The 24,449-nt window shown below is 46.6% G+C and overlaps 1 protein-coding gene across 1 annotated transcript in view; it reads right to left on the bottom strand.

The window, feature by feature from the left end:
- The window catches only part of LOC135885341 (UDP-glucuronosyltransferase 1A8-like), a 41,538-nt gene extending 17,727 nt beyond the window's left edge, over window positions 1-23,811 (bottom strand). Inside the window, exons 1-3 of the mRNA XM_065413014.1 lie at window positions 23,778-23,811; window positions 21,427-21,436; window positions 18,247-19,060 (exon numbers count right to left, since the gene is read on the bottom strand). Coding sequence (XP_065269086.1) covers window positions 18,247-19,060; window positions 21,427-21,436; window positions 23,778-23,811 — 858 coding nt within the window. The remainder of the gene's footprint in view (window positions 1-18,246; window positions 19,061-21,426; window positions 21,437-23,777) is intronic.
- Window positions 23,812-24,449: the final 638 nt, after the last annotated feature.

Below are 24,449 nucleotides of genomic sequence, written 5' to 3'. Positions count from 1 at the left end.
AGAAAAGGGATTTTATCTAATATATAAGCGTGCAAACTGTTTGGAGTGCATGTGTCAAAGCAAGCTGATATCTGGGCAGCTGGTTTCATGCCTTCAGGGGTGACGAGCTAGAGTGGAGCAGTGCAAATAGCTGGTCATTCAGAACTCAGGCAGGATGTATTTAGGGACACTCCAGATTGGAAGGATTGTTGGTATCACCCTGTGAAGAGTTACTGAACTGGTGAGAGGCAGGGCGAGATCATATGCTTGTGGACTGACAACTGGTGTCAGGGATCTGAACCATAGCTGCATGGCACAGAGGCCCCCAAGGTTACAGGGCAGGCAGTGACAAAACCCCTTACTTATCTGTGTTGCCTCCAGAACATCACAGTCCCTCAAGTAGGGAAAGTCTGGTGGGGGCAGAAGAATGACTCGTTCCTCCACTGGACCCAAAATTCTGCCTCAGTTGTGCTTCTTTCTTTCCTGTACATACAACGGGGGGAGGGATAACTCAGTGGTTTGAGCATTGGCCTCTAAATCCACGGTTGTGAGTTCAGTCCTTAAGGGGGGCCATTTAGGGATCTGGGGCAAAAATCTGTCTGGGTATTGGTCCTGCTTTGAGCAGCGGGTTGGACTAGATGACCTCCTGAGTCCCTTCCAACCCTGAGATTCTATGATTCTATGAACTTGGGCCTACAGCCAGACCGAGAAGTGGTGGCTTTATCGTGCACTTGAGTTCACAGGTATCAAGTTGCTGTATCACCTGAGTTAACATCACATTAATGTCCTATGACACAGTTTAATGGGGGGTTTCAGACAGATCATGTTCCTCTTGCCTGTGGTAAGAAGGAGGTTCAGAGGAGCTGGCCTACTGCAAAATGCTGGAAGAGCTGCCAAATGAATTACAAAGGAAGATGTCTTAAATATTACTCCTTTAAACAAAGAGATTGTGACCTTTAATAATAAAAAAGTACAGCAGTACCTTCAGCAAAATATTACTTTGTGAAGGAATTACCTTTCTTTTCCCCATGTTACAAAGTGCATCAATTCAAACTTTCCTGCTCCATGAAGTAAGAAAAAGGATCATTTTACTAAGATGTGCCAAAGAGTTAGTTTAATGGTGTATTTGAAACATTTTTGTACACAAAAAAAATCCATGAAATAGCGAAGCTCCCATCCAGAATCTTTTTGATAACTGTGAGCGATGGAAGCGAAAGCCTTATGGAGCAGCGAGTCTGTTCTCAACAGCACTGCAAGATGTTTCCCTTATTCTTATTTGCTTTTAAGGTTTTGGGTGGGGGCCAGGGGTGTGTCCTAGTTCAGCCTGAACTGTCCCTAATTGAAGTTTTTGTTTGTGTTAATTTATCCTCAGGGTAAGTCGACTGAGGTCAATGGAATTGCATCAGGGAGAAACTTTACTCATTTGCAGGGCCGGCTCTAGGTTTTTTGCCGCCCCAACCAAAAATTTTTTTGGCTGCCCCCCACCCCAGCCCTGGGCTCTCCCCCCCACCCGCACCCCCTGCCTCCCCAGAGCTGGGCTCTCCCCCCCGCCGCCCTAGCGCTGGACTCTCCCTCCCACCTCACCCTCCCCCACCCGCACCCCCTGCCGCCCCAGCCCTGGGCTCCCCCCCACCAGTGCTAACTCCACCCACTCCCCCCTCGCCTCCAGCCGGTCCGGCGCTGGCAGGGTTGGGGTAAGCAGCGGGGCTCCCGGGCTGCGCCTCAGCTCAGGGTCCCTCCAGCCAGGGTCCCTCCAGGACCGGCCAGGACCTGGGAGGGCAGAGCTGGGGGACCGCCCGGCAGAGGGCTGAGGAGCCGGGGCAGGGCAGCCCCAGAGGGAGCGGAGCCCCGGAGAGTGGGATGTGGGCCCCGCACGGCAGTGCCCCGGGCACCGGTCCCCACTATGGCCCCGCTGCTGCTCCTGGCCGCCCTGCTGCAGTCCCTGGGTGGCTCAGGCTGCTTCGCCCAGCCCCGGCTGTGGCGCTGGGCCTGCAGGCGGCTCCGTGCACCCCGCGGGGCGGCCCCCAACCTGAGTGTCCTGCGGTCGGAGCCTGCCCGGCCATAAGGTGCGGGCGCTGCTCCCCAGGGCCGGCTCTGGGCTTTTGCAGCCCCAAGCAAAAAAAAAAAAAAAAAGGCTGGCTGGAATGCAGCCCCAAGCACATGCTTGGTTTGCTGGTGCCTGGAGCCGGCCCTGCTCATTCGTTTTTGAGTAAACTCCTTAGGAAAGCTTTCTATTAGCTTATTTTCCCTACCTATTAAATATCTAAACATATTACATGGATATAGGCAGAAAAGAAGATGATACAAAGGCCAAAAAACAACTGGAAAAGCAGCAGTGAAATACTTTTATACTATTTGTTATATTTAGTGTAGGATATTGGGACTTAACCTGAATTCCAATCAATCTATTCCAAGATAGAAGTAAAGGGCATATAGATACACATATCAGTAGCTTCTGGTATTTATCTGTTACTGATCTCTTATAATTTAACCAGACAGAAGTAGCTGTGCACTTTGCTGGCCTAGTTAATGCATGCTGTTATTGCTGGGTCTCTCATTCTCTCTCCCCACATTCCTTCCGACTGTTTGATGCTGTGTCTTCTCTTATTATTTAACAGTTCAATTGCAATGGGACCTAAAAGCCACACTAAGTCTCAGCCCTACCGCGCTAGGAACTGTACAAACATAATACATTCCCAGATAAAAACTACATTAAGCTGAAGTTAAATATATATTAGGGTGACCAGATAGCAAGTATGAAAAATCGGGATGGGGGTGGGGGGTAATAGGAGCCTATATAGGAAAAAGCCCCAAATATCGGGACTGTCCCTATAAAATCAGGACATCTGTTCACCCTAATATATATAAGTAACTCTGGGGTAAAATACAAGCATTGCAAACTTCCTTCCACTAAAGGCAGCTTCGCTTCACTCCGATTAGAAAGAATGGGAGGTGGTGACCATTCTGGAAGAGGCCAGTGGAATTCTTTGTATTAGAACATTATTCTTCAGCTTTTCTTGAAGGGGAAACTGGGGTGAGACCACCCTTCTATTCTGTGTTTGTACAGCACTTAAAACAGTGGGGCCCTGATCATGATTGCAGCCCCTTAGGCAGTATTGTAATACAAATAAATGATATATAGAAAACCTCCCTACAAGCCTGATCCAAAGCCTGTTGAAGTCTTTATATGGTAAGCAAAATTAAAGCCAACACAGAAGCCTTGTGAATGAGGCAAACCAAGGAAGAGGTCGACATGAGCAGGCAGAAACTTCGACTGTGTGAGTATGTTGGCTCTGAGCCTGCTCCCATTAGAATCAGTGGCAAAACTCCCATTGTCTTCAGTGGTCAGAATCATGCCCTTAAGGCCTTGCACAGCTGGGTCCTGATTCTGCCCAACACTTTGCAGGAACAGGCTTCCATGCGGCAGAAGTGCCCTTAATGTAACAGAGTTTGAATACATATGGCCCAATTCTGCAAGGAGTTGGGGACTTTTTAAGAAGTGCTGAGCACCCCCTCCCCGCCCCTTATCTAATTCTGTGAGGTTAGTCAGTGTATCTGAGACTGTCTCTTATGAGGCTTTTTCAGAAATAAAATCAACATCTCTTAGTTTGGAGAGGCAGACACGTCACAGAGTGCCTGAACACAAGGCCCATAGGCAGGGCAGAGGCTATGATTCTGGTGAAATGCCTGGGACTTTGAGATAAGGAGTAAATTACAAGAGCAGTGAGAGGAATTGACAAAATCCATTTGATCTTCCTACTCTGATGTATTTTTCCTGCTGTTAGTTATGATTTTCAATGCACAGAGCTGGCATTTGTACCAGTGAAAGAGAGATGGCTACAGACAGCAAACAGTTATCAGGAACTTCTGATATTTATCTGTTACTTATCTCTTATAATTTAACCATCTGGTTACAATCTGGTTCTTTGTGGTCTTCTGACAGAAAGAGGTATATTTATTTATGGAGTTGGTGGAGATGGGTAGCAATCTGTACCAGAACAAAAGGGCAAGTGCTAAACTTTGGAAAAGCGTGAGTGGTGATAGAAAGAACATAATGAAAAATTGAGATTAGAGCACTGCAGTCTTTTAATGGGAATGCTAATCATGCAAAGTTTTACAAATATGAAGAATAGCTCATTAAATAACATATGTATTTGCAAATAATGTGTATATGACTGCAAACTTCAACTGCAGGTCAATATACCCTGCCCCAAGCAACTGCAAGGGTAGAAGTTGGAGGGTGGGTGATGAAGTGTGTTTATGGAGGAGATAGGTGCAGCTGGGTTTATGGATGTCTGAGTGCAAGATGAGGTAGCTGAGGACTATGAGGGATGAAACAGGTTTGTGGCTGTGTCTTTAGAATGAAGCTAGAGGAATAAAATCTAGGAGAAAAAGCTGGGGACAGCTGGGTTTGTTGTGGTGTTCCAGAGGAAGATGGGGGCAGCTGAAGCTGTGGACGAGTGAGGAAGCACAGAGCTAGTACAGGGCCTGCTTCACCTTCTGTCCCCGTCACCTCCATTTGTTGCCCCTGCTCAGGTTCAGCAAGGGGAGCAGTGAGACAGAGACTACTCAACTGCCTGCTAAACCATTATGATGTTGCAAGTCTTGAACCAATGCTTCAGAGTTCCCAGAGATCTGCCACATCCTGGCCACCATCCAATGGCTACTGAAACTGAGTGGGCTGAGAAGCTACTAGGGCTATAATCTGAGACAAGGCACCACCCACGGGAGCTCTGATTGGAGGATCGCCCAGCTCCACCGATTGGTCCAACTACACTATTTGAGCCAGGAGGAGGAACAGGAAGTTTGTCTAAGCAACAAGGCGGTTTCCTGTTGTGCCTGCCTCCCGCACCCTGCCCTGTTACTGGTTCCCACTCGGCTCCTGCCTTTGCTCCTCTTCCCATCATGCTTGATCCTTGCCTCTCCTCCTGCCCGTACACCTCGCCTCCTATCCTCAGGGACCAGTCCTGGCTCTGCCCCCGGCTCTGACTTCCAACCCTGACTCCAGCTTGACCCTGGCTCTGGCGTTTGATATCTGACCTCGGCTCTGATCCTCAGCTTTGATTCCTGGTTCTGACTCTGGCTTGGCCCCGGGCTCTCGTTCCCGAGCCTGGACACCTGCTCTGCCCAATAGACCTGACTCCTGCTCTGACTACTAGGCCAGACTTCCTACATCCTGGTCCATAACAGCCATAGCGGCATCTGATGACCATGACTGGTAATTGCAGGCCCTTCCTACAGCCAGGCTGAGTCTGTGATATTCATCCTGGGCTAGGGGAATGCAGGAGGTAACACAAGATACAGGACACTTGGTGAGTCTGCAAGAGTATGTGATATTTGGCCGTGGTCAGGCAAAGCACATAAGCATGTGAGTTAGTCCCAGTTAAGCCACTATATGATCTCTGAAGATAAAACCGGAATCAGCAGAAGTACCGAGAAGTGAAGATAAAATGGCTCAGCTTGGAGGAATGGAAGGGCTTGTCTGCACTTACAACGCTGCAGGGGCACAGCTGCACCGATGCAGTCACCTGCACTGAGAGGAGAGCTTCTCCCATCAGTGTAGTTAATCCACTTCCCTGAGAGGCAGTAGCTGTGTGGACAGGAGAAGCCCTCCTATCGACACAGCGCTGTCTGCACTGGGAGTTAGATCAGTACAGCTGCGTAGCTCAGGGCTGTGGGTTTTCCACACCCCTGAGCGACATAGTGACACCAACATAAGTTGCTAGTGTAGACCAATCCTAAGAAAAAAATAGAAACTTACCACAGTTACCCCTCTCACTTCAATAGAGTTACAGTAATTCCTCGCTTAACCTTGTAGTTATGTTCCTGAAAAATGCTACTTTAAGAGAAACAATGTTAAATGAATCCAATTTCTCCATAAGAGTTCATGTAAATAGGCTAGGTTTCAGGGAAATTTTTTTCACCAGACAAAAGACATTTTATGTAAATATATATACACACACACAGTATAAGTTTTAAACAGACAATTTAATACTGTACACAGCAATGAATGATTGTGAAGCTTGGTTGAAGTGGAGGAGTCAGAGGGTGGGATATTTCCCAGGGAATGCCTTACTGCTAAATGATGAACTAGTACTTGGCTGAGCCCTTAAGGGTTAACATGTTGTTAATGTAGCCTCACACTCTACAAGGCAGCACGAATGGAGGGAGGAGACACAATAGACGCACGGCAGTGGCTTCAAACAATTCCCTGTGGAAAATGAACGTGATGATGACCCCACGCTATCCCACTAGAGCGCACCACTCCCTCCACTTTCCAAAGTGCCGGGGGGTGCATGTGTGTGTGAGACAGAGACACACAATGTGTGTGTGTGTGTGTGTGTGTGTGTGTGTGTGTGAGAGAGAGAGAGAGAGAGACACACACACACACACACACACCGTGTGAGTGTGTGAGAGAGACAGAGACACACAGTGTGTGTGAGACAGAGAGCGAGACACACACATTAGCCCTTTAAGAACGCTGACCCCACTGTAAGTACACTGACTTTTTAAGTAGATCAGCAAGTTGCGACAGCAGCTGCTGCCAGCAAGCTCCCTCCGTCCTGAGCCCTATCGTGTCGTCCCCCGTGCTCTGTGGAGATGGGGTACATGGGGGGGGAGGAGGACACCCTGACATCAGCACCCCACTTCCCCCCCACACACACACAGCAAGCAGGAGTCTCCTGGGAGCAGCTCCAAGGCAGAGGGCAGGAGCAGCACATGGCAGTGGGGGGAGGGACACCTGAACTGCCTGGCACTTGATAGCCTGCTGGGCGGCTGCTGCACAGGGAACGTAGAGGGGCTGCCAGCCCACCCTGGTTCCAAGCCCCCACCAGCTAGCTGCAACGGGCTGCTCTTCCTGTAAGCAGTGGACAAAGCAGGCGGCTGCCAAACAAAGTTATAAGGGAGCATTGCACAACTTTAAACGAGCATGTTCTCTACTAGATCAGTGACGTAACAACTAAATAACGTTAACCGGGAGGACGTTAAGTGAGGAGTTACTGTACTCCTCATTCACACACATTCGATTAGCAGCTGCCAGGAATTGCCATTCCTTGTTTTATGCTAATTGTACTTGATGTTAGTGATCTCTCTTTCTAAAAACAAGCCTACTGAATCACTGCCATTTACACGTCTTATTAAAGCACACCACTGTGCTAGGCATTTTATAGACCGGCAGTAAGACATGGCCACTGTCCTGATATAACAGTCTATAAATCCTGCTGTCACTATGCCACTGGGACTGTTTCAGGGCCGGCCTTAGTGAAAATGGTGCCCTGGGCGAACTTGTATTTTGGCGCTCCCCCTCCCCCTCCCACCATCACCCCTGGCTTCTACGGGCTCCCCCCCACCCCATCACCTCCAGGCCATTACCTATACTTCATATGCAATGTCCACAGGAAAGTCCATTCAATGTAGATGGGCGTCTCCCATAGCCCATTGATGAGCCACTTACTTTGACTAGTCCCTTCAAGATGTGCTGGCTAACTACCTTGTGGGTGTTACCCCAGGAGCAAACATTTGAAATACAGACATAGAGCCAATACTCATAACTTCAAATACAAAAATGATACATTCATACAAATAGCATGAACATATTCAGCAAATCATAACCTTTCCATAGACATCTTACATGCCATGTTTTCTACAAGATTTGTTGCAAATATATAACAGCGGTTGCAACTGTGATCTGCCTGGTCATGTTTTAATCAGATAACGTCACAATGAGTAACTGCTACAACTAGCAAATTCCTAGGCCACTGTCCGCAGAAGTAAGGGTGGCATGGTATATGGTGTATTGCCACACTTCTGTGCTGCTGTGGTGGCTTGTGGTGCCTGGCGCTTGGCTTGCAGTTCAAGGCAGGCTACATGCTGTCATATGGGGGCTGCATCTTGCCAGAGCCCACGGCCCTCCTGCAGTCCCTAGCCACTCCTGACTCACCACGAGCATTTTGACAGGAAGTACTAAGCAGTAATAACAACAATAATAATACGTGTGCGTGCGTGTGCACGTGTGACAGAGTGTGTGTATGTGTGAGAGAGCCAGTGTGTGTGTGTGTGTGTGAGAGACTGTGTGTTGGGGGATTGTGTAACAGAGTTTGTGTTGGGGAGTGTGAGACTATGTGTGTGTGTGACAATCTGTGTTGGGAGACTGTGAGAGGCAGAGTGTATGTGGATGTGAGAGCCAGTCTGTGTGTGAGAGAGACTGTGTGTGTGTGACTGTGTGTTGGGGAATTGTGTGAGAGACAGTGTGTGTGTTGGGGAGTGTGAGACTCTGTGTGTGTGTGTGAGAGAGAGAGAGACACAGTCTGTAGGGGGACTGTGAGAGACAGAGTGTATGTGGGTGTGAGAGCCTGTGTGTGTGTGTGTGTGTTAGGGAAGTCTGAGAGACAGTGAGTGCACTGTCACTTTAAGTGCTCCCTCCCCGCCGGCTCGGCTGGGCTCCCTCCCCTCTACCTCTCACTCACCTGGAAGGTTTGCTCCTCCTGGCAGGGCGCAGGCAGGGAGGGACTCGGCTCCGCTCCACTCCGGGCAGTGAGCAGTGGGACGCGCCGCTCTGGGCTCCCCGGGGCTGGGGCAGAGCTCTCCACAGCGGCAGGAGCCCCTGGCCCTTTAAATCCCCATGGGAGCCCTGCTGCCGCTACCCCGGGGCTCAGGCAGCGGGATTTGGGTGGCGATTTAAAGGGCCCGGGGCTCCCCACCGCTGGAGCCCCGAGCCCCGCTGCCTGAGCCCCAGGATAGCGGCGGCAGGGCTCCGTCGGCGATTTAAAGGACCCGGAGCTCCGCTGCGGTAGCGGCGGCCAGAGCCCCAGGCCCTTTAAATCGCCCCTGAGCCCCGTGGCTCCCAGCCGCCTCTGCAGCTGGTAGCTCTGGGGGTGATTTAAAGGCCCCGCTTCTTCTGGTTGAGGCCACGCCCCCATCCAGGACTCCGGCATACCGGTAAGTCCTTTAACTTACTTTCACCCCTGCCCACAAGAGAATCTAACACCCTAAATCTGCCCTGCCCTGAGGGCCTGTGCAGCACCCATGGCACTCAGGGGAATGGAGACTTAAACACTGGGCCAGATCCTCAGCTGGTGTAAGATAGCACAACTCCCATGGAACTATGACAATTTACCCCCGATGAGGATATGTCCACCTGTTAGAAAATCCCCTGAGTACCCAAAGGGGCCACAAACCTTTTGTAGTCATCCCAAATGCCACTTCTGGCTACGCAGGCTTGGAAAAGTTTTGCCATGGTGTGTAGTCCTGACCTAAACAATCCACCTGGAATCTGAACTATGCAGAGTTATTAGAATTCCTTCTAATTATAAAGTCAGAAATTCTTATCATTTTTTTCAAATGCTCCAGATTATTCTTTGCTACTGATAAGAGTGTTTAATATTATAGAAAGGACGTATTAGCCAAATCGTTTTATTAGAGAGCCAAACCCTGAGGCCTTTGTTCCATTTTTACTAGGGCAAACTCCACCAGAAGTTTCATCTGGTGAAGGATCTTCAGATTTTTAAGATGTTCACTACAGAAATTCTACAGATGTTTAAAAACCAAGTTCATGTACTAGGGCGACCTGCCAGTTAGCTAGCTTTAAGGGTCTCCTTAGTTCAACTTCGTGATCTTTGCCTTGAGAAAATAATGTTAACTTTGTTCATGGGCTGCCTAGAAAATCCATATTGTATTAATGTTCAGCTAATGATAAACATTCATCAAAGTTGAACTGACTTCGCCTTATGGGGAAGGATGTGCCCTACCCCTGGTGATGTCTGTAGGTGTTAGGTTAGCAGAGGACAAGATCTGGCATAAAGGACCTGATCCAAAGCCTACTGAGCTCATTAAAAAGACACCCATTGGCTTCAGTGGGCTTTGGCTCAGACCCTAAATCTCCAAACACGCTGAATGCAGTCTACTCATAGACTATGTTCCCGTGGGCATAGTCCTGCACCAGGGGTGCTGGAACTAACAGTGCTGGGGGTGCGCCAGCACTCCCTGGCTTGAAGTGGTTTCCACCATATCCAGGGTTTACAGTTTGGTTCAATGGCTCTCAGCACCCCCACTATACAAATTGTTCCAGCACCCCTGCCTGCAGCTGCTTGCACGTTGGGTATAGGATGTCTTATCTAGGCCCCCATTCCCACCTGGATAAGTGCCCTCCAGAACGCTAAGCACTGCTGATAGTGCTAGTGGCTCAGACGGTGACATTCAAAACAGGGCTAAAGTAGAGTGTAGGGCAGAAGACAAGTGTTCGGTTCCCTGCTCTTTCTTGGATTCTATATGTGACGTTGGGCAAGTCACTTACTCTCTCTGTGCCTTAGTTCCCCAGCTGTAATACGGGAATAATACTTCCCTCCTTCACAGCAGGGATTGGAAGGAAATATTCATATAGGGAAGTAAGATGCTCAGATAGATGGCTCCTCTATCACTGTACTATATAACTAGACAGATAACTTTTTTCCAGGCAATATGCTTCACATATTTGCACCATTTTGTACTGCTCTTGCAACATGGCCTTAATTGCTAAGGATTTTTTTTTTTTAAACTAAGACCTGTGTTTAATGGCAGCATTTAAGGTTAGCTGTTAGGTTTTCACAGTACATAATGGATGGCGCACTGTTATGAGTAAGCCCAGAGGGCCAAATTTTCATGTGCAATACAAGGCACCAAGTTATAGATGCATGCCTACAATTAGAACTGCTCGGGTTTTTCCTGTAAAAAAATTCAAACAAATTTTCATTTGAATTTTTCCTTTTTTTTCCAGAAAATTTTATTTTGAATCGGAATTTTCATTTGGATTCAGTTTTCAAAAACCAAAACTGTTTTGACAATTTTTTCCTTCCCCCTGTCTTTTCCCAGACAATGCAATAGAATGACCGATGTCTAATTCAGTTTTGCTTTTTGGGGGATTGGAGATGGGAGTTTCCCACTTACTTTTTTCCCACACTAAACCCTTCAAAATGTTTCCAGCTTTGGAAAAGTTACTGAGTAACAAAATTTCATTTTTATCAATAACTTTTCCTAAGTTGAGGAAGTTTTGGAAAGTTAGAGTGGAAAAAGGAAACAAAGTAAGAGAGGAAAAACTGAAAAAGAGAAAAAAATCCTGGACATCATTTATTTTATTTATTCAGTGGGGAAGTGAGAGGAGGAGGAAACAAAAATTTCAAATTTTTTTGATTTCCAAAATCAAAACAAAAATTTCAAATTCAAAATTTCCCATTGAAAAATTGTTTAGTTTAGTCAAATGATATTTTCCTGTGGAAAAAAATTGGGTTTGATGAAACCCCATTTTTATGTGGAAAAAAAACCTCACCAGCTTTACCTACAAGTAAAGACACAATGCAAAGGTGAAGGTAGTGCTCTCTTTTCAGCAATTGAGTTTTAGGGGCCAAACTGGGCCAAATTTTGCCATATCTGAATTAATTTGTTTCATTGCTTGCATAACTCCATGCTGAGTGAGGTTCATCTGTTTCTGAACTTTTAATGGTTCATGAACTTCCACCAGAGTTTATCTTTAATCATCAGGTAAGTTAATGAATGCGAGATGACCTCTGGAAAGTCCATGTAGATGCAGAATATTGGTCATCCTGAGTCCTAAACTCAAATGTCCTAGACAAAAATGCACTTAGAACTTTGAACTACGGCAAAGTAGCTGAAAGCAGAACCTGTGAAACCTTTCGTTGGGGTTTTATAATATTACTTTTGGAAACCAGGCAATAAAGAAAGAACATACTGTATGTAAATTAATGAATAATAATCCTCAGCTGGTAAATTAGCACAGTTTCACTAAAGTCAATGGAGTTACACTGTTGTACCCCAGATGAGGATCTGGCCCCATATTTCAAGAACAGAGAGAGCATTAATGTAGTATTGCTAATGTAAGCGGGGGAATGGTCCCGCTATTGTGGGGAACTTTCCTGGCTTCTGCACTACCCCGGTGAAGTGGGCTAGCGAAAGGATCTGAGTCCTCACTCCCACTCCCTTTATCCAGAGGCCTCCCTGCCCTTGAGGGCTCCCCTTCCACTCTCCTGTCTGGCAGAGTCCTCGTAACCCCAACAAGGCTGGGCCCAGGATTCCTGGGGGGCTCAACCCCCAACCCTGCTGTGGTCACCTAGGACAGGGGCTAGGGTGTCCCCACTCCGGGGTACTCTCTCTGCACTGGGCACCTCCCTGACCCACTGATTATTCCATACAATTTAAAACAAATACAAGTTGTTTAATTAACAATTAATCTAAAGAAAAGAATAAGGAAAAATGGGAAAGGTTAAAGGAAAACACATCACCCTGCTTTGTGGCAGGGAACATCACAAACAGTGTCTCTGGACATCAGGGCACTTCACAGTCTGTTCCTTGTAGGTCCCAGATTTCCGTCTCAGGCCCTGGCTGTGCTGCAAGTATGCTGCGGGTTGGACACTTGCAATGGTGGTGGCCACACACCTCCGGGCTTTGAGTGGTGGGACCCTTCTTCCCAGCGTCAGCCCCCCGTCAGGTTAAGGTCCCCCTCCCGGTCTGGCCTGCAAGGGCCCTTGTCTGGGGGTGTCTTTCTGTGCTGGGCCCTTTGCCCAAGGTCCCCCCTTGGCTGGCCCCACTTGCTCACCACACCTGGCTCTGTGGCTGCAGCTCTGCTCCCAGCACATGATCTGCTCTCCCTGGGCTGCGTCTCTGGCTCTGTGGCTGCGGCTCTGCTCCCAGCTCAGGATCTGCTCTCCCTGGGCTGCGTCTCTGGCTCTGTGGCTGCGGCTCTGCTCCCAGCACACGATCTGCTCTCCCTGGGCTGTGTCTCTGGCTCTGTGGCTGCGCCTCTGGCCCCTCTGGATCTGGCACGGTTCTGCTCTCCAGCTCAGCTTGGGCCCCTGCTTTCTCCTTAGCTCGGCCCCACTCAGTCTGATCCAGGCAATTCCAGCTCACATGGAGGACGGGACCCACCCTGGCCTCCTGTCATGCTGATTAGTCTGCCCGCCCTGTCAATCAGGCTGATCTGGAGCATTGGCCTCTCCCCATTGTTCCTGGGGACTGTCAGTCTCAGGCTCCTGATTTGCCATCGACCCTTCCCCTTTTAGTGCTGGGAGCTAGCCAACCAAAACACCCCCACTGAATGTTAGTAAGGGGGCAACAGTCCCCTTACACTAACAATGAAGTGGATTGTGCCATACTCAGGAAACAATGGAAGGGCTGAAAAATGCTAGGATTGTCAGTTTCTGGAGCTGTTGTCTGTGAGATCACCTTACTTGGGCCCGACAGATCTAACAGGAGTCATGGCCCTCCAGATTTGAAGGCGTCCAGAGATATACATGATTTCTGTGTGCATTTTGCTTGGAGCCTGTTTCTATATACAATTCCTCAGGCCAGCCTCCAACCTGGCAACATAGCTCCCACATACCTTCTTACCAATGGTTGCTACAAAAGACCTCAAGGAAGGGGTATCATAGCTAGGCAGGTCATTTGTTCATTTCTAAGCCGGACAGTCCTTCTTTTCTAAGATTTGTCTCCTGTCCAGTGCTGAGATTAAACTAGACCTGGGTTTCTCCTGTATCATGAACTGGGGATGCCATTTTGAAGAGCGCACCATCCTCCCCACATCAGTGTGACTTTGTATGCACAATGGGGAAGGGGTCACATGTGGGGGCAGGCCTTCTGGGTGAATGGCATTGCCACCCTATTCACAGCACAGAGTGGGAAGCAGTATACAATGCATACCTTCAGCATTATCATGTACCTGAATATCCCTGCAGGTTTAAAGGAGAATTATGTTCTCTCATCAAGCTCTGCCTGCTCCCTGCCTAGCCATACCAGGTCCATGGAGCCCCAGGCCCATGGCGCATCTGCAGAAGGTTTTACATGAGACTAGAAGAACTGTTTTCTCCCTGCATCATTTCAGGGAGTTCCCTGGATTTTTTAACCCTCTATTTGTATTAGGGTTGGGCTCATAAGAACCGATATTTGAAGAACTCTGGAGTTCATGAACAATTATTAAATTATAATCCTATTGTTATGTTCATGACACTAGGGTGACCAGAGTCCTGATTTTATAAAGACATCCCAATACTCTGGGCTTTTTCTTATATAGATGCCTATTACACCCCCCCTCCCGTCACGATTTTTCTCACTCGCTATCTGGTCACCCACATGGCACACACACAGAATAGTTAGAGTATTTTGTGTTTTTATATTTCTGGAAGGTTGCAACATAACACTACTTTATTTATTAGAATCCAGAACTCTTATACACAAGAACAAAAACAGAGAGACAAAGCAGTCTGCTCCCTAAGGCAGAGAGGCGCAACTCACCCACCTTGCTGTAGGCTGGCTCTTTGCAGGCCAACAGTTGAAGACCCAGATCACATGCTTTCCTACAGAGCCCCCTAGCCTGCAAGCAGGGCCAGGAAACCCCTTACATTAAAGTGAGAGGCTGTAATTTTAACACAGTTTTCAATATATCACATCTATAACCAAATTATCACCCAAACATGAAAAGATCATGCAAAGCTATTTGTACCACATGGTTTACAAAATAGGCAGTGCAATAGGTACAAGCGAAAAAGGCACATCTAGTGGCCTCTTTAAACCAGGTGTGTGATAACAGGAGGCTTCATGCTGGTTCTCAATAGGGGGAAATAGTGGAATGGGCAGGAGCGCCGCCAGCTTTTTTGCCGCCCTAGGCGGCAGAAGGTCCCGCCCCCAAAATGCCGTCCCCAACAGAGGCGGCGGAAGGTCCCTCCCCCGAAATGCCGCCCTCCACAGAGGCGGTGGAAGGTCCCAGCCCCAAAATACCAACGACGACCGGGGCGGCCGAAGATCCGGCCGCCGCGGTCACCGCCCCCCAAATGTTATCGCCCTAGGCGACCGCCTAGGTTGCCTAATGAGTTGCGCCGGCCCTGGGAATGGGGGGAGCTAGTGCAGTGTCCCTGGTATGGGGGGAGATTTTGGAATGTCCCACATATGTGGCCATGCTTATGCTAATCCAGTGGCTAGGAAGCGCTGTCTGGGGACATACTGGATTTTAAGGAACATTTTGCATTTCAGCAGGAATAGGCTGCCTGTTCTGCTGCACTGCAAAAGCAGGCAATGTTCTTCAGGGACAGAAAGAAACTCTTCAATGCATGGGGATGCACTATGCAGACAGCTCAGAATTCATGAATCCTGCTCTCTGTTGTTCTGACTGCTGTTCATATTTCTGTGCACTTCATAGGCCTTATTTACTGACCAAGGCTTCATACCCTAGCCCTAGATGGTAGTCAAGACTTAGAACTAGGGTGACCAGATGTCCCGATTTTATAGGGACAGTCCCGATTTTTGGGTCTTTTTCTTATATAGGCTCCTATTACCCCCCACCCCCTGTCCCGATTTTTCACATTTGCTGTCTGGTCACCCTACTTAGCACCTCACTGCACACACAAACACACACCATTTACAAATAAGAGAACTAAGAAGTTGCACAAGAGCACTTCTAGCAAAGAAACCCAGGTCTCTCGTACGGTAGATCCAAGTCTTAGCTACTCAGCCACATTACCTTGCAAAATGAATGTGCCAAATCTATGTCCTTTGGCTATCCTACCTCTTATCATTAAAGCTAGGAAGAGAAACCAGATTTCCTGATCTCTAACATTCTATTAATCTCTAGCACATGACTTTGTCAGTAGGTTATGCAGCTAAGTCCTTTAATGACGTGTCCACATAAAGGAGAATATTTGCTCCTGTAGCTCAAGTGGTGGAGGTCTGTATGAAAGATCCTAAGATCCAGCATTCAAACCCAGCTCATGACCCATGCTGGGAGACTTTATGGTTGCATGTGACAGAATTTGTTTTCCAGTTTGCTTTTAAAATATAACAATTCACACAGTGAGACAAAATCCTTTAAAACCAGTTTTACAAAACAAAACAAAACCGTTATGATGGTGCACAAAATGAAGATGCATGGGAGGGAATTGAAACTTGTCATCTTTATTCTTCTTTCTGTGTCTTATAGCTTCACTGTAAGTGTTTGCAGAAATTTTGCAATTTGGCTTTGAACACTAAGCTGTTCCGCAAGAACTGTGGTATATTATCATTTCCAAAGTATAAAATATATCTTGTACTTTAAGATTTGTCTATTCATGCATCTTAATGTATGGGCCAAATTCTCAGCTGATGTAAATCTGCATTGCTCAGTTGAAGTCAATGACGCTATGCTGATTTATCCCAGCTGAGGATTTGGCCCTTGTCTTTCTTTTAAACTTCTTCATTGACATGGGTATGCAAGAAGTAGCAATAGAGATGCTTACTATCTCTAGCCAGACTTTTATTTTACAAACATAGGCCTTGATATAGGAATTTGACCAGTGTGGACCTGTTATTAATTTCCCAGGTTCATCCAACAGCTCCTTAATTGCATTTTGAGTTTCTTCCTTCTCAAGTTGCCAAAACAGGAGCTTTCCTGTTTTATTGCCTATTCCTTTGTTCTTGCTTTAAGATATTTTAATGTTTTTTCTGCCTTTTCAAGAGTCATTGACTATATTTGTGTCTACTATTATTTAAAGTAATGCTTACTCTTCTCTCCAGCATATATATATATATATATTTACATTGGTGAAGAGAATACAATAAACTGATGAAGTTTTCAATCTGTTTCTCCTTGTTTTTGTACATGATTTTTATGTGACTATCTTATAATGTGGCCCCTTAGGATTGATTTAAGTGGCTCCCAGTAAATTTATAGTGACTCTACCACATTAGCTTTTGTCTTGTCAGAGTTTAATTTTCCCTTTTATTATATGTGCACTTTGACTGTATTAATCTCTGTGGGTCTTATTCATAAAAATAAATAAACAAATTCAAATAAAATATTGAAAGGCATTTAAAAAAAAGCTGAAGACTTTCTAAGATCAGGACTGGGGTCATTCAGTAAAAAGGAATTATATCCATTCTAAATATGCAAACCCCAAGTTCAAAAATCCTCATACTCTGCCCTAAGAAGGTGAAGCGCCAGAAGTACAGTAAGATGCATCTCTTATGAGTCTGATTCAAAGGCCATTAAAGTCAATGGAAAGAATCTCAGTGACTTCAGTGATCTTTTGCATCAAGTCCTAAATGACTAAATATTGCATGTGAAAAGAAAAGGGTTAGAAAAGTTTAGAGACACACATTGGCCCCAAAGAGATTGTAATTCAAGGTAACAAATCAGATCACTATTATAAAGTATTTCATGTATGCAGTGTTCTTGTAGCTGTGTTGGTCCCAGAATATTAGAGACAGAAGGTAGGTGAAGTAATATATTTTATTGGATCAACTTCTGTTGGTGAGAAAGACCAATCTTCTGAGAGCTCTTCTTCAGGTCTGGGAAAGGTGCTTATGCAAAACAATCTGTTCTACTTTGTATTTAGACGGATGCTCTGAGCACTTTTCCCAGACCTCAAGAAGAGCTCTGTGTAAGCTTGATAGCTTGTCTCTCTCACCAACAGAAGTTGGGCCAGTAAAAGATATTATCTTCCCCACATTGTCTCTATAAAGTATTTCAGTAACTTTACCAGACACTAAAGGGCATCTGGAAATGCAATAAATTTCCTATTGCATTGTGTCAGAGAACAGATGCCCAATTCCACCTACTGTTCTACAAGTTACATAGTAGCATGCAAAAATTATTCAGGGTTTTAAAAAATACTGCAGAACAAACATCAGAAAAATTGTCTGTTAAAGGAAACACAAAGAATAAAAATGTAATCTTAACTGAACTTTGCTCATCTGTATATCTCTAAAAATCCATTCTTCCAGGCTAATTATCTTCTAACTCAAATTGACATTTGGCTCTCATTGTGATCTACAAAGTAACATGGATATTCTATGATGGGAAACATATGATGCATACATGTGACCAAAACAATGTTATGGTGTTTGAGAACAGAATAAAAACCAGAAGAGATTCTAAGATTTTTTTAAAAACTTTTGTTAAACTGAAGAATTTTAAGCCTGAAATGATACAAATGAAGCCAGAACTATATTTCAGGACTGTACTGAGGACAATAGTTCAGTTTTAGAGCTTGCGGAAAGACTGTGTCCTTTTTCTCCTTGATATGCTTGGAGAAATCTTAGCAATTTAAATGGAAGTTACGTGCCCATGCCAAGAGAAGTATGAATTCCATATCAATCGGTGGAAAGATTCTGCCAAAGAATAGTTAAATAATTCCCCCAAAGCAGTCAGTGCCACCAAATGTTCATATACTATTTACTCACATTTCATTCATGTCACTTAAAAGCACTGCATTTGTCAATGTTTGATGTGAAGAGTAAAAAAGAACACCATACCTCATGCAGAGCTTTTCTCTCACCGCAGTTTATGCCTCCAATAAAGACCATGTTGGGCATCACTGGTCTGGGATACTCAAACACAAAGTCATATCTCATCAGCCAAATGGATGTAGAACTCAGAAGGTCCAACAGTGTCACATCTCTTTGCAGAACCTCAGAGGCAAAGCTTAGACCCTGTGCATAGAAACCATTGCAATAGAAGAATTCTACAGAGTCAATTAAAACATTTTTCAATCGTTGGGAAAATGTCATGTAGTCTGAGTTCATTGTAAAAATTCTTGGGACGTAAGAGAGAGGATCTGGACATCGATTTGCTTTGTAATGTAAATTGCATGGTAATCCTCGCATGAAGAACACAGATGGGAGTGAAAAATAATTAGCAATTAGTGCTCCACAAAGAGAAATGGGATCTGTGAGGACAGCATCAAAGTCACTTTGTTTCAGATATTGCATCAGTTCCTTGTGGTTAAATAAACTCTTACAGTGACTGAATAGCAGACTGAAAACTGCTACTGAAGAATTATATATTGATAGAACATTAAATGGAAATGGTTGTCCCGCTAGGTGAACATCAATATATGTCTGTAAGTTTACATCTAGATCTTCCTTTGTATAAGTTACTGGATATGTTTTCACTGTATAGTTCTCTGTTATTCCCAACTGCCAACTTACTTGAGGTATAACAACCACCACTTCATGTCCTCTCTGACTGAGGTTTTCCACTACTTGACGCATGCTGAGCCAGTGGCTTCCATCCATGGGAAGAACCACCAGCTTCCCACCTTCTGAAAAGCCAGCGATCATCAGGAGAAGCGTCCATGCAGCATGCTGATAGCGAAGGAGAAGGGCAGTCACCATCTTCCTGTTGGAACTCAAAACCTGAATAAACCTTCCTTCTTGACGAGAAAACAAATTTCAGGAGCAAACACAAAGATTTATAACTGTTGGCTTCTGCTGCGTTCTCCATGTCATCTAGTTAATGATTATTAGATCTAGTTTGTTTCCAGATAATGATGGCCAGAGGAGATTTTAAAGCTGTTAGAGGGAGGGCCAAATTGATCTTATGAATGATCACAGAAGTATACGCTTGAAAACATTTCTGGTATTTGCATCAAAGTGCCCATGGTGGTGTTTACAGATAGATAGAGTTGAGTGGAGTTCAACCAGGGAGGAATTTGGCTCCTAGTGTTTAAGGCAGTGGTTCTCAGACATTTTAGCATAAACACCCCCACTTTCAGGAAGGCAAATCATTTCAGGACCCACCTTCAAGTGTGCTAAAGACACTATTCATACATGGCCAGTACTAATGAAATGTACAATTAAAATGGCTTTTGCTTTGAATCATTTCAAGAGATGAATTAACATGTTGCTAGCTTATGCAGTTCTGGAAAGTTTGATCAAAACTGAAATTTGAGTGACCTGAGAATCACCCCCGCAGGGGGACAGGGTCTGGAGGTAGGCATTTCAAGGGTAGGGATAGGGTGCCAAGTGAAGCTCCCAACCTGTTCCCCTTAAAACCACATCTCCTGAGGGCTTTGCTTATACAGGCTATGAACAGCCAGTAGTTGCTGCCTTCTCCTCCTGAGCAGCTCTGTGCTGGGCTGGGCACCACAGGGAGATGGGAGCAAAGGAGGAGAGAGTCTCTCTGCCCTCAGTACTGCTAGCACCATTGCAACCCACTGGATCTTGTGAGGAATCACTGCAGCCATGATGAATGCATGAGGGAGATGGTTGTTGTAGCTGCAGCAAGCTGGCAGAAAATCTAATGGAAAATCCCAGGCAGCCATTTGCATTTTCTCATTTTCAATACTATAAATAACAAGATGAGAGTTTCAGGCCCCACCTAGATACTCTGCAGGACCTGAACTTAATGCCTGCCAGGTGAAAATTAAATTCTGGTAGATTGTCAGTTAGCATGGCTCACACAGCCACAAACCCAGATAGTTTCTCCAAGGCAATAAGAAGAGGTTCTATAAATACATTGGGAACAAGAGAAAGACAAAGGAAAGTTTAGATCTTCTACTTAGCAGGGAAGGAGAGCTAATAACTGATGACATCAAGAAGGTTGAGGTGTTTAATGCCTATTTTGCTTCAATCTTCACAAAAAGGTTTATTGTGACCAGATGCTTAACATAATTAATATTAACAAGGGGGAACAAACACAAGCCAGAATAAGGAGAGAACTGGTTAAAAATATTTAGATAAGTTAAATGTAATCATGTCAGCAGGGCCTGATAAAATTCACCCTTGAGTAATTTAGGGACTAGTTGAAGCTATCTCAGAACCATTAGGATTATCTGCAAGAACTCATGGGAGACAGTTGAGATTCTACAGGACTGGAGATATGGTACCTATCTTTAAAACAGGGAACAAAGAGGACCTGGGAAATTACAGATCAGTCAGCTTTACTTTGATACCTAGAAAGATGTTGGAAGAAATTATTAAACAATTAGTTTGTAAGCACCTGAAGGATAATAGGGTGATACGTAATAGCCAACATGGAATTGTCAAGAACAAATCATGCAAAACAAACTAATTTCCTTCTTTGACGGGATTACTGGCCTAGTGGTTAGGGGAGAAGCTATAGATGTAATATATCTTGACTTTAGTAAGGCTTTTGAAACAGCCCCATATGACAGTCTCATAAGGAAACAAACGTGACCTAAATTAAATTACTACAAGGTAAGTGCAGAACTAGTTGAAAAACCGTACTCAAAGAGTAATTTTCAATGGTTTGCTGTCAAACTTGGACAGTGTATCTAGCAGTGTCCTCTAAGGGTCTGTTCTGGGTTTGGTATTATTCAATATTTTCTTTAATGACTTGAATAATGGAGAAGATGAGTATGCTTATAAAATTTGTGGATGACACCAAGCTGGGAGAAGTTGCAACCATTTTGGGGAACAGGATTAGAATTCAAAAGACCTTGACAAATTGGAGAATTGGCTTTTAATCAACAAAATGAAATTCAATAAAGTCAAATGCAAAGTACTACACTTAGGAAGGATAAATCAAATGCACAAATATAAAATGGAAAATGAGTGGTTAGACAGTAGTACTGCTGAAAAAGATCTAGGGGTCATAGTGGATCTCAAACTGAATATGAACCAACAATGTGATACAGTTGTGAAAAAGACTAATATCATTCACGGGTATTGTAGCGAGGTGGTGGGATACCCCACAGCCCCACTGAGGGCCGAACCTCCCCTAACACCAACGTGGGCGGAGCCACCGGGTCCAGCGCCCGCCCCTCAGAGGTCACGGCGCCGACCCAGAAGTATAAAAGCCCGCCTGCAGAGCTCAGTGGAGAACAAGCCGGCGGAGAGAGCAGACGTCTGTGGCCGAGCTCCCGCTTGGGAGACAGCAGCAGGCCGCGACTGGCCTGCTGACTCACCAGGCCAGCCGAGCCTACCCCTCGCCCGGTACCCTGAGGAGGACTGGCCAAGCCTGCCCCTTTCCAGTTACCCCAAGGAGGAGCCGAGCCTGCCCCTTTCCTGCTATCCCGAGGAGGAGCTGAACATACCCTTTGCTACCTACCCGGCAGGGCCGGCTCTAACTTTTTTGCTGCCCCAAGCAGCAAAAAAAAGCGCCGCCCCGCGCTGAGCGCCACGCCACCCCCCCGAGCGCCGCGCCCCGCGCCGCCCCCCGCCGAGTGCCGCGCCGCCGGAGCCCGCCCCCCCCGCCGAGTGCCGCCGGAACCCCCCCCCTGAGCGCCGCGCCGCCGGAGCGCCCGCCCCCCCCGCCGAGCGCCGCGCCGTGCTCCCCCCGCCGCCCCTTTCCAGGTGCCGCCCCAAGCATGTGCTTGGTTGCCTGGTGCCTGGAGCCGGCCCTGCTACCCGGAGGAACCGATGCTGGTGGAGAGCACCGAGGACACTAGTACGGCCCAGGTACCCTACGAGGGGGAGTGTGGAAGTAGCCCGGGGGCAGCCGACCCCAGTCTGTCTGCAGCACTGCCAGAGCCTATGTCAGTGTGTTGCGGCCAGGATCCCCACTGTCAGCAGCGAGTTTCCGCCGCTGCTAGGGCCCCGGGCTGGGACGCAGTGGAGTGGGAGGGCCTGCGTCCTCCCTGCCACCCACTCCTTGGGTGGCAGACTCCCCCTTTCTCCTGGCCTAGAGAGGCTGGGACCTCTTGCTCCTTGACTCAGCCCCTGCTTAAGGGCTTGGGGTCCCGACTGACTATTTGATTGCTGCCCCGCCCTGACCTAGGGCCTGGGCTGCTACAAACATTGACTCGGCCCCTGCGTAAGGGCCTGGGTTCCTGACTGACTATTTGATTGCTGCCCCGCCCTGACCTAGGGCCTGGGCTGCTACAACCCATTGACTCAGCCCCTGCTTAGGGGCCTGGGTTCCCGAACTGTTGGCTCAGCCCCTGCTTGAGGGCCTGGGTTTTTTTTTTGACCTATTGGCTCAGCCCCTGCTTAAGGGCCTGAGCCCCTAACCGTGTGTTTGCTGTCCCACACTACCGCTGGACCAGGACTGACGGCGGACCAGAGCGAGGCGGTGGGATACCCCACAGCCCCGCTGAGGGCCGAACCTCGGCCGAGACTACTACAGGTATACTAACAGGACTGTTGTATGTAAGACATGGGAGGTAATTCTCCCACTATACTTGGCGAGTATTGATGAGGCCTCTGCTGGAGAATTGTGTCTAGTTTTGGGCACCACACTTTAAGAAAGATGTGGACAAATTGGAGAAAGTCCAGAGGAGAACAACAAAAATTATAAAAAGGTTTAGAGAAGCAGATCTATGTGAAAGGTTAAGAAAACTGGTATTTTAGTCTTGAGAAAAGAAGACTGAGGGGGGGCCAGACAACAGTCTTCAAATATGTTAAGGGCTGTTATAAAGAGGATGGTGATCAATTGTTCTCCATGCCCATTGATGGTAGGACAAGAAGTAATGGACTTAATCTGCAGGTAGATTTAGGTTAGATATTAGAAAAAACTTTCTATCTATATGGATAATTAAACTCTGAAATAGTTTAAAACTCAAGTATTTTGTCCCAAAACAGAAATATTCCAATTAGGGAGTACTGCCTCAGTAACTCCATAGAAGTTTTAATTTTGGTGCCCCCATTCTCCTCTGTAGGCCAGGCTCTCAGGTCAGACGACATCTCCCATAATGCATCAGGGTTCCCTCTTGGAAAGGGAAGCTAGTGCATCTTGAGAGATGTAGTCTGGCTGGAGAGCCCCACTCATAGAGGGAAATGGGGACATGAGGAAACTCAACTACAACTCCCATTAGGCTCTATGGCTACAAAGCCAACTTGTCATATTTTGTGTTTTGGATGAAATATTTCTCTTTTCGAGCACTTGGTTTTCTGACAAAACTAAAATTTTCCATGGAAAGTAGACACCACAAATTTCATTTAGTCCAAATGCCAATTTTTCATCAACAAAAAAGTTTGAACAGAAGATTTTCACCCATTCTTATGCATGGGGTTGCTCTCTTCCCTTATTACCCTGCCAAACTATGTTTGTGATGGTACATTCATGGAAGATCTTGCCAGCTATCCTATAGCACCCAAGTTACTGGGAACATGGCTGGGAATTGTGGATGCTGCCATATGGCCCCATGCACACTGGGACATTCTCATTCCCTATGGTGACCACAGTTCCAATGTACTGGATTAGTCCTGCTTTAGTGAGACTTCCTGTCATCCTTCTTAGTTCTAGGTGTAACCCTTCTGCTAGGTGGAGCCAGCAGCAACAAGGGCCGGGTTCAGGATCTAGGGGTTCCTTTTCAATAATACAACACAAAACCAGCTCAAGCCCCCACCCAGGGACCTGGGACAATTACACACCACCCCCTGGGCACCTCTAAGAGGCAATACTTCCCCCAGCAACCCAAAAGTCCCTTTAATGTGCCCATCCCTTCTCTGCACTCCACTCACAGTTGCTGTCCTTGGCCAGTGCAGCCCCAGAGTTCAGAGGTTCATCCGCAGAGTTCATCTCCCACCCTGTGTGGAAGGGGGGAGTAAGGAAGCACCTTACACACTCCAGAGCGAGCTGCTCTGGCACTCGCTTGTCACCCCAATGGCTGATTGCCACGCCTCTCTGCGGGGCTCTGCTCTGACTCTCTCCACCAGCTGCCCTGCTGGCCACATGCCACACCTCTCCACCAGCCACCCTGCTGGTCACTTGGCATTCCTCTCCACCAGCCACCTGGCTAGCCACTCACCAAGATATCTTCAGAGCCCCCCCT

This window comes from Emys orbicularis, chromosome 11 (assembly GCF_028017835.1).
Source record: "Emys orbicularis isolate rEmyOrb1 chromosome 11, rEmyOrb1.hap1, whole genome shotgun sequence".
NCBI lineage: Eukaryota > Metazoa > Chordata > Testudines > Emydidae > Emys > Emys orbicularis.
The sequence above is the reverse complement of the archived record's forward strand: the minus strand, read 5'-3'. Positions and strand labels throughout refer to the sequence as shown.